General features: G+C 41.9%; 2 protein-coding genes across 2 annotated transcripts; one reads left to right on the plus strand and one right to left on the minus strand.

The window, feature by feature from the left end:
* LOC130498414 (uncharacterized) lies at positions 1 to 2,832 on the plus strand. Its single transcript, XM_056991765.1, has one exon. It carries the CDS (start codon positions 554 to 556, stop codon positions 2,555 to 2,557), a length of 2,004 nt encoding a protein of 667 aa, XP_056847745.1. The 5' UTR covers positions 1 to 553; the 3' UTR covers positions 2,558 to 2,832.
* A 4,999-nt stretch (positions 2,833 to 7,831) lies between these two features.
* LOC108821037 (cytochrome P450 81F4-like) lies at positions 7,832 to 9,783 on the minus strand. The gene is made up of 2 exons (XM_018594085.2): positions 8,778 to 9,783; positions 7,832 to 8,534 (listed from the first exon to the last, which is right to left on the minus strand). The coding sequence occupies exons 1-2, from the start codon at positions 9,648 to 9,650 to the stop codon at positions 7,902 to 7,904; spliced, it is 1,506 nt and encodes a 501-aa protein (XP_018449587.1). The 5' UTR covers positions 9,651 to 9,783; the 3' UTR covers positions 7,832 to 7,901.
* Positions 9,784 to 10,838: the final 1,055 nt, after the last annotated feature.

Below are 10,838 nucleotides of genomic sequence, written 5' to 3' on the forward strand. Positions count from 1 at the left end.
TGTATTTCTCTCTCCGTGCTCCCCTGATGGCGATAGTACGGACAATGTGTACGGCTCCGCCGCGCCGAGTCCCCTTGGTCTAAAATCAACAGATCCGGGTAGCCTCTGACCTACTGATTCCTCCACACCATACTTTGCGTCCAGTTGCTGAAGAGTTTGGCGAAGATCTGTGAAGTTTTGCTTTCAAAACCCTCGACAGCTTTCTTCATTTTCTGTTGTTTCTATGGCAAAGCAGTGGCCCTGACCCTTCTCAAGCTTCTCCCACTCTCGACTATGCAAAATCCATCTATTGAGAAGACATGGAAAGCTCCAACAATGCAAACAAGGGATGTCTCGTTTTTACAGCCGGCTGGCACTACTAGTAGTGTTTTGGTCCCTGTTTTAAACTGAGATTCAACTAAAGCTCTCCCTTCTCCTTTGTTAGGTCCTAGCTCCTACAAAGGAAGACCTTAAGGCGTTCTCAAAGTACACAAGTGGTGGCTTTCCTGTTTTCTTTCAAGTTCTACTGAGATCTACAGTCCCGTACCATTAAGTTCACCAGAAAAGTTTGGAAATGTCTCAGTCACTAACCAGCTCAAACAAAAACAAGACAATAGTTCAAGAGGAGGAAGATGACGACCTTGTTATCCTTCCGGATGTAGACAACTCTGAGCTTATAGCTCGCTACAGACTCAGCTTGGTAGGAAGGCTTTTCAACAGAGAAAGACGTAATGTTGAAGCTCTCATCGCTCTACTGCCTAGGCCAAGCATCTGGGACGTTGAAGGTCGAGTCCGTGGCGTAGATTTGGGTAACCACCGTTTCCAGTTTGACTTCGACTCAGAAGATGATCTCCAGAAGGTACTGAGTAAAAGACCTTGCCATTTCAACAAATGGTCCTTCGCCCTCGAGAGATGGGCGCCTCACATTGGAGACTCTTTTCCTAACACTATGACCTTCTGGGTTTCTGCAATGGGGATCCCAACGCACTTTTGGCTTGACCCAGTCTTCAGGGCCCTTGGAAAGAGGCTTGGTCATGTCGGTTTGGTGGAAGCAAAAACAGCAAAATTTCAGGTTGAGTTGAACGCTGATCTTCCCATCAAATTCGCTCTCCGGGCGCAACTACCAACCGGGGAAATTGTTCCTGTTTCCCTTGAATATTGTAACTTACATCGATGGTGCCACTCATGTCATCTCCTCTCCCATGAAGATGAAAACTGCCCCCAATTATCTGAAGAAGAAAGGGAACAACACAGATTGGCAAAGGAAGCAAACAAAGATCAAGGGCCCCAAACAAGAAACGATAACAACAAAAGAGGTGACCTTTCTAAGAGACTCAGTGCAACTGATCAGAAATCTTCAAGCCATCATGAGAGACACTCGGGTGAAGGTACTCAAAGAGATAACCGGGATAGCGTCTGGAAACGCATTGACTCCCGGTATGCTCCTAGAGATGACCACCGTGGGGACAACCGTCATGCTCATAGGGACCGCGAGAAACCTTCCTACACCATAGAGACATACAACAAGAGAAGGTATGATGACTCTTTTGCATCAAGTAGACAAAGAGAGGAAGCTAAGAAAGTGGAAAAGAAACTTGCCTCTGATAGGCATGATTCTAAAGGATTACCTGAGGCCCCTCGTGACCTTCAAATGAGTCGTCCTGCTGGTACTCTTAGATCAACGTCTGATCAGCCCCAACTGGCTCGACGCAGCATCTCTTCCCCAGATCATGTCAGGGATAGACCCTTTATGCTCTCGCTGCAAAAAAGAACTTCAGGGGATCCGAAATTGAAGGGAAAAGTAGGAGACTTGGGAGATTCTTCTGACACTGGAAGCTCGGCAAAAAAAAGTCTCAAATTCGCTGTTGAGACTAAACTTTCTTCACCAAAAGCCCAACGCTCTTTGCCGCTTGCGCTCACTGAGAAAAAAACAGAGAAGAGTTGGTATGAGCAAACACTAGAGGAAGAGGAAACATTTGATCATGCTGTGGATACCACTGGGATTACAGAGCCAGGAGAAAAAAGTAACGTAATTGAAGACCCTAATGCTGAAAGAATTTTAGAGGATGAAGATTGGTTAAATCAGGATGCTACCTTTGATATGGATGATGACGATCTGATGGATGAGGATGAGCTCCTCTGTGACGAAACACACCAGCAAGAAGATACAGGTCTCTCTACCGATCAAGCATCTCTGCCCCTGATGGTTGAGGGTTCTACAGACTCGGAGAAGAAAAGGATGGAGATATCGATAGAGGGCTTTCAGAACCAACCTGTTTCGAAGACGGCAGGGGTTGGAAGCGGTCGTGCTCAAGCTACGCCAAGCCGTTCATCGCGAACTCCGACACAGAAAAAGAAAGGCTCCCCTATACCTTCGACAATGGGCTTCTCTTCAAAAAAGAGAAACATATTGCTGGGCCGGGCTTCACCTAAAGAGACAAAAATTGGGCTGCAGGTTGCTTCTTCTCCTATGGCTCAAGCACATGATGTTTCTTTTGAAGACAAGGATGCTACACTCGTGAAGAACAAAACCAAATCAGCAAAAGTGGGAACTAAACCACCGAAGATCCCCAAATGAACACAGTAGCGTGGAACTGTCGAGGCGCGGGTGCCGACCTTACAAAGGAGCATCTGAATGAACTTTATCACTGTTTTTTACCTAAATTTCTATTTCTTTCGGAGACAAAAAACAATCGGAATTTTTTGCAAGATGTGCAAGTTTCTTTTGGATATGACCAGGTTTGTACCGTTGATCCGGTTGGTCGAAGCGGAGGTTTAGCCCTTTTTTATATGGATGATCCGACTGTTACTATCTTATATGCGGATAAACATATGATTGATATTGAAACTCGATTTGAGGGACATGATATTTTTATGACATTCGTGTATGGTGATCCTGTTGTTAGACATCGGGACTTAGTTTGGGAACGATTGTCACGCATGAGCACAACACGAAGTAAAGCTTGGTTTATGATTGGAGATTTTAATGAGATCACCGGAAACCATGAAAAGAGGGGAGGAAGACGTCGTTTAGAGAACTCTTTTCTCCCTTTCCGTACCATGCTAGAAAATTGTGGAATGTTAGACTTCCCTTATAAAGGAAATTCTTTCTCGTGGGTGGGAAGAAGATGCACCGGAAAAGTTAAATGCAAACTTGATAGAGCAGTGGCAAATGAAGAATGGCACGCTTTATTTGGCCATTCAGTCGTAGAATTCTTAAGATTATGGGGCTCAGATCATAGACCGGTCCTAGCACGCATTCAATCTACCTCTCGGAGAACAAGGAAAAAATTCAGATTTGACAAGAGGTGGATTGGCAAACCAGGCTTTAAAGAAGCAGTAACCTCGGGGTGGGGACAATTTGATGCAACTCTAATTCGGAGTTTTCATCGAAAAGTTACCTCATGCCGAAATAAAATCAGTTCTTGGAAAAAGAATAATCCTACAAACTCTGCCGTCTTGATTGAAGAATTAAAAATTAAAATAGATCTTGCCGAAGATGATGAAAACTCTACAACAGAAGAGTTGGAAGATCTAAGAAGACAATTAATTATGGCCTTTAGAGAAGAGAACTCTTATTGGGAACAAAAGAGTAGGGACCAATGGCACAAATATGGGGATAGAAACACAAAATTCCACCATGGCATTACAAAACAAAGGAGAGCTCAGAATCGGATCATCAGCATAAAAGACAAGCATGGCAAGTTAGTCGAGAAGGAAACCGAGGTGGAGAACGTGGCTGTTCAATACTTTCGGGATCTTTTCTCTACTTCTTCCCCAACAGAGCTAGATAATTCCCTACGCTTTGTTTCCGAGAAGGTATCCCTGGCCGACAATAGGCTTCTCTTAGAGAATCCGTCGGAACAAGAGATTAAGAAAGCTCTTTTCGATATTAACCCAGATAAAGCACCGGGACCGGACGGCATGACTAGTAAATTGTTCCAGAGATTCTGGCGGGAGATGCGCCAAGATATTATCAAACTTGTACAAGATTTCTTTGCGTCAGGCAGCTTCGATCCTGCCTTGAACCAAACGAATATCTGTCTCATCCCGAAAAAGAAGAAACCTCGAGATATGACTGAGTTTCGACCCATTATTCTTTGCAACGTCAGCTATAAGATTATATCTAAGCTACTATGCAAGAGATTGAAGAGAGTGATTCCGCGCTTGATCTCAGAGACACAATCGGCCTTTGTAGCCAAACGATTGATTACTGACAACATCCTGATAGCACAAGAAAGCTTTCATGCCTTGAGGACAAACCAGAGATGCCGAGAAGATTTCATGGCTATTAAAACAGACATGAGCAAAGCATATGATAGAGTGGAATGGAGCTTCATAGCTGCTCTATTGCTGAAGATGGGCTTTGATGAAAGACTAGTTGACCTCATTATGTGTTGTGTCACGTCGGTCTCGTATCAAGTCTTAGTCAACGGGCAACCGAGAGGACGAATCGTTCCGAGGAGGGGCTTGAGACAAGGAGACCCTCTTTCCCCCTTCCTGTTTATACTATGTACGGAGTCGCTGATTTCGCTCCTTAACGGAGCAGAGATGGAGAAGAAGATTGTGGGACTCCGAGTCGCTAGGGCAAGCCCAAGGATCTCTCATCTTCTTTTTGCCGACGATAGCCTTTTCTTTTGCAAGGCAGAGTTAAGCCAATGCAGAGAGATTATGGACATATTAGACATATATGGTAAGGCCTCAGGACAAAGACTTAATGCATCAAAATCCTCGATGTTTTTTGGAAACAAAGTGGAATCTTCCCGGAAGAAAGATATAAAAGAAATACTAGGATTCTCTTCGGAAGGAGGCATGGGGATGTACCTTGGACTACCGGAACAAATATGTGGTTCGAAGATGAAAGTGTTCTCCTTCGTACAAGACCGTTTCAATGGTCGAGTCAACAATTGGTCATCGAGACTCCTTTCCAAAGGAGGAAAAGAAGTTTAGATTAAATCGGTGGCTCAAGCAGTTCCGACTTATGTTATGTCAAGCTTTTTGCTCCCACAAGGCATTATTGATAAACTAAGGAGTACGACTTCAAATTTCTGGTGGAGCTCATCGCAAAACAGCAGAGGTTTGCATTGGATTTCATGGGACGAGATCTGTACCCCCAAAGATTTAGGGGGACTAGGTTTTCGAGATCTCCATGACTTCAACATAGCGCTTCTTGCAAAACAATTATGGAGATTAATTCATTACCCGGATTCTTTATTAGCGCGTGTCTTAAAAGGAAGGTATTGTAACAATACCTCCCCCTTAGAAGACCGGAAAATATACTCACCATCTTATGGGTGGCGTAGTATCATGGCAGCTAGACCGCTACTTCTCTCGGGCCTACGGAAAACTATTGGCTCGGGTAGAGAGACGAGAGTTTGGACTGAGCATTGGATTCCAGATTCATTGGCACGACCACCTCGACCAGCCGACCATATTGTTTACCGGCTTCCCCAACTTCTTGTTCAGTCTTTTATTAAGGATGATACCAAGGAGTGGGATATACAACTTTTACGAGATTTCTTTCATCCAGATGATATTCCCTTGATACTTGGGCTCAAACCTTCTAGGTCCTTGGCTCCGGATGGATATGTTTGGAACCACACAAAATCAGGAGTATATTCAGTCAAAACCGGTTATGATCTACTACGATCGACTAAACGGAGTCTTACACATACAGGAGTTAAGGAACCGAGCTTCACATGCCTACAACGACAGGCTTGGAAGATTAAGGCTCCGAGCAAGATGAAGCATTTTCTATGGCAGGCTATCTCGGGTTGCGTGGCAACGGCGGAGAGACTTACTTATAGACACCTGGGTACCGATAGGAGTTGTCCTAGATGTGCTGGTCCAGTGGAGTCGATTAATCATCTTCTTTTTGAATGCCCTCCTGCCCTTCAGGTTTGGGCTTTATCGGACTATCCGTCCCTTCCGGGTTACTTCCCGAGTACATCTATATACCAAAACATGAACTTTCTGTTTTGGAGGAGAAAAGAAGTGGCTCCCATGAGTCCACAATTCGACACCTTCCCATGGATCTGTTGGTACATTTGGAAGGCGAGGAACGACAAGCTCTTTAATGGGAAAGTCGTATCCCCGATGGATACTCTTCAACACGCCTCACTGGAGGCAGAGTGTTGGAGGAAGGCTAACGAAGAGGAGGAAGTAGAGGAGGAACTCGTTGACTCCCTCAATATGGAGATGGAAACAGCGCCCCCTTGGACATCCCGAATCCCGACCTGCCAAATCGATGCTTCATGGATCGCCAATGGCAGCGTCAGTGGCTTAGGGTGGAGTTTTAAGGATCACATGGGCTCTGAATTATTTGGATTGCGAGCGTGTAGGAGGACCCTCTCAGCTTTACATGCTGAGATGGAAGGTCTACTCTGGGCAGCTTCATGTATTAGGAACATGAGGATAACCACGATGAGGTTCGAGACAGATTGTACGGACCTAGTAGATATGGTCACAAACCCGGAAGATTGGCCTGCTTTTGTGAGAGAGACCGACTTGTTTCGGAGCCTCCAGGAAGGTTTTGAGGATGTGAGAGTTTCTCATATTCCACGGGATCGGAATGGACGTGCAGACGCTTTAGCTAAGGAGGCAAGAAATAGAAGTTATACCTTTATCCACATAGATCAGACCCGGTCAGACGGAGGGGATCCTCGGAGAACCGACTCGTCTAACCACCACTTGATCTAATGAAGATGGACAGCCGACAAAAAAAAAAAAAAAAAAAAATTGGATTATATCGCTTAGTACCAACCGACATACAAGCTACGATTTGCAGATCACACTTCAAATTAATAGAATGTACTTTTCATTTAATATTTTGTCAAAACATTAAAAAATATAAAGTATATATATAACTTGAAAATAAATAACATATCTTCTTAATTAGCATACGTATATATACTAAGAAAAAAGTACCGGGTATGTTGAATCTTTCTTTATGGTCAAGTTCATTTTAGTTTAGTTCGAAATAAGCTCAAAAACAAATCTAAAAACATGGCAATATATATATATATATATATATATATATATGCATGTGTGAAATATATGTGAAAAGCTAGTGTGACACATATTGCGGAGTGAAGATAATGTGACACATATTGCGTTTGATTTATCCTATTAAAGTGCCGACTGGTTTTCCCGCTACCACCCGCAAACGCAGCTTTTGCGGTTTATAGCGGTTGTTGGTGTTTCGAAACAATCACAGAAAACGCTACAAATCGCTTCAAACCGCTCCGAACCTCTTAAAATCAAAAGCTGGTTCCAGCTAGCGTTTGCGGTTGCGGGCGGTTGCGGGAGGGTAATTTTTTTTTCTTTAAAAACAGAATAAATAAAAATAATACTAAAAATATCCAATAAAAATTTTCAATTGAAATAATAGAAATTGTAAAATGTATTCATATTATATTTCAATTTATATTATAAAATTCAAAACTAAAATATTTTCTATAAATTTTTAAAATTGAATAATATGATTTTATAAATATAAATTTTATATTTATCATATTATTATGATTTTTAATATTTTTATAATTACATAAAATGTAAATATTGTTAAATTATTATTTAACAGATGTTGCGTTTTGTAGTTTACCAGTCATAAAAGTCCCGCAAACGCAACAATTTCTAACAGCTATACCAGTCGTACAAATCTCTAAAAAACGCTTAAAACCGCAACCACTCGCACCCGCAAACTCCCGCAACCGCAACCGCAACCGCTGCGGTTACACCAGTCAGGCCCTCGTAGGACATTATTATGTTTCAATTACGATGAAGTTGTTTGAAAAAAGGAAAAAAGGCTAGGGTTTTCAATTTATTCGAATTCATATAGTCTTGGTTACAGAGAAGCACCGGAGTGTAACTACACAATTTATTCGCATAACAGATTTTTCAATAGAAACACAGAAGCAGAACTAAACCTTTGACTCGGTAAGTAGTTTATCCATAACGGGTCGAAGCTGACACACGGCTCGTAACGGCACCACCTTACGCATCGCCATCTCTGGACCCTCAGTCATATCAACCATTTGGCCATCGACTCTCCCCCATTCAAAACATTGAATCAAAGATCCTAACGCCAACGTCACAATCTTGTTCGCTAATCCTGCGCCGGGACACATTCTCCGTCCACTTCCAAAGGTTATCAGCATACGAACATCATCCTTTTCTCCTTTTCCTACACCGTTAAACCTATCTGGATTAAACCTCTCTGGTTCAGTCCAAAGTTCTGGATCCCTGTGTATACTCCACGCGTTCACCATGACCATCGTTTCACGTGGCACGTCGTATCCTCCGATCTTGATGTCCTCTACCGTTAATCTTGGCACAAGAAGCGGTGCCGCTGGGTATAGCCTGAGTGTCTCCGACACTACGTTTTGGAGGTAAGGCAGGTTTGGAATGTCTGTTTCATCGATCAAACGGTCTTGTCCGATTTTCTCATCAATCTCTAGCTTCAGTTTTTCCAATAACTCTGGGTGATTCAGTAAACTCGCCATCGCCCACTCTATTGTCACGGCCGATGTCTCTGATGCGGCAAACATGATACCCTGTTTTGCACACAGTCATTAGCTCATTTGTTATAATATATTAATGTCGTTATATATACTAGTGCTCATGATTCATGAAAATATATAAATATTTATAAAATAAATAAATAGTAATAATTAGTTAATAATCAATTGATTTATTTATACATATATCGTTTTTCTAATACTGTATATATATGAAAATAAATAAATTTGTTAACAGTAAGTTGTCGTTCTGACAAAATGACTGTGTTTGGTTGTTACCAGCATTAGGCCTTTGATGATGACTTCACTGTAATACTCTGGGTCTTGTTGTTGCAAAGAGAGCAAGTGATTAACCATTGTGTTACCGTCTTTGTTTCCCCTACACTCATCAAGCAGACGCTGCAAGATCGCATCCATGGATTCTCCAACAGCTTTCACTTTCTTCTCAAAACTCCTTCCGAATATTTTCAAGAATGGCAAGTACTCACCAGGGTGCCTCGCGCCACTAGTACTGGTAATATAAGCAATGAGTTTCTTGAACGTATCTGCTTCTGCTTTGTCACTAGCATCTTCTCCGTAATAGATCTTCCCCGTAACCATCCTCACGATGTTGTTGAACGTTAGATCGTAAAGCAAGGACTCGAGCTCGACCTCTTTGCTGATGAGTGCGTCACGTGAGAGTCTCGTGAGCATGCGGTGGATTTCCTCTTTACGGATGTGGAGAAAGTTGGCGAGACGTTTTGAAGAGACTATTTCGAGGGAGCATATTTTGCGGAGGTTACGCCAGTGGTCACCGTAAGGTGTGGTTGCAATGGTTGTGTAGTTGTAAGCGATGTATTTGGAAGTTAAAAAACGAGGGCGGTTTGATACAACTACGTCATTATGACCCGTGAAGCATTCTCTTGCGAGTGCGGAGGAACAGATGACAACCGCACGGCGGGTACCTAGTCGGAGGTAGAAGATTGGGCCGTGTATTTTGGCGAGTCCATGGAAGAGACGGTGGACGGGAGGTTTAATGAGGCGGTGGTGGCCGATAATGGGGAGAGAGTTAGGCGGAGAGGGAGGGAGTTTGAAACGCTGCGTTCTATAGCTGAAGATGAATTTGTAAGCGATGACAAGAAGAGCTAAAGCGAAAATCACGTAGTAAAACATATTTGTCACCTTCTAATGATATGGTAATTTTTATATTGTAGGAAAAGCGGGTCTTAGGGTTGGAGGAGGATTTGCAAGCACAGAGAAGAAGCTATGAGAAGATTAAAATATTAAAACATCTTTTAGTGTTGGTTCTTTTTGGTTATGTCGCTAATCAACTCTATTGGCAATCTATATATATAGTGAAAAAGAGGGTCTAAAGGGTCATTCTCTCATAGCATTATTATATAAAAAAGTAAATCGACCCAACTAGGCATGGACATTTTACCAGAGGATCCAATCCGGAACCAACCCGAAAATTTACAAGTACCTTTTGGTTTTTAAACTCTTTTTACCCGAAAGAATTGGAACCAAAAAGAACCGACATGAATAGACCCGGACCCAAAAAGAAACGACCCGAATATATCCGAATCCCAAAAGAACCGATTTGAATAGATCCGATCCGATAAGAACCGATCTGTATCCGACTTAAAAACATGTATATCCAAAACTATGATTTTTGTGTTCTATTTTATATATATTATTTTATGATTTAGTTGAAATATCTTTTGTTAACAATATTTTTTATTTAAAGTTTAAAAATATTTTATTTTAATTATTAATAGTTAAATCTAAGTTATTTTATAAAATTTTAGATATATGACAAATATTAACTAAATATAGTATGTCATGTTTTTTTCAGATCCTAAATACCTGAACCTGATTCGGATCTGATATTGACCCAATTTTTTTTGGATATTTTACAGGTATTAGAACTGAAGACCCGAACCGATCCGGACTCGATAAGACCTGGACCCGAGAAAATCCGAACCCGATCCGAGGATCCGGATGTCCAACCCTAGATCCAACGATGATAATAGTTGCTTCATTTTTAAATGACGGCTTCACATTTTTGGCAAAGACATGCGATAATTTTATACCAGCGCGACAAAATAGCATTTACCTAATTCTAAATAGTTTTTTTAACGTGTGGATCGATTATTATCGATTAATTATGCTATTACAACGATGAGAATATTACAAAGACGATTCCACAACCGACAATTCTACCATCCTGTAAGAATACACGCCTGACTGCACCACTCTGAGCCGTCCTATGAGATCCATGTTCGATGGTACGCCATGCACCAAGCTGAAGATCTCTTGTAACATGTTTCTCCATGATCTGCATAATTTGGTATTTTCTGG

The sequence above is a fragment of the Raphanus sativus genome, chromosome 8 (assembly GCF_000801105.2).
Source record: "Raphanus sativus cultivar WK10039 chromosome 8, ASM80110v3, whole genome shotgun sequence".
NCBI classification, from domain to species: domain Eukaryota; kingdom Viridiplantae; phylum Streptophyta; class Magnoliopsida; order Brassicales; family Brassicaceae; genus Raphanus; species Raphanus sativus.

What these genes read in the sequence shown, in the direction of transcription:
- LOC108821037 (XM_018594085.2), bottom strand. Translation starts at nt 9,650, where the DNA reads ATGTTTTACTACGTGATTTTCGCTTTAGCTCTTCTTGTCATCGCTTAC. An exon ending in TCATCAAAGGCCTAATGCTG is followed by an intron (nt 8,535 to 8,777) that starts GTAACAACCAAA and finishes TGTGCAAAACAG; the next exon opens with GGTATCATGTTTGCCGCATC.
- LOC130498414 (XM_056991765.1), top strand. Translation starts at nt 554, where the DNA reads ATGTCTCAGTCACTAACCAGCTCAAACAAAAACAAGACAATAGTTCAA.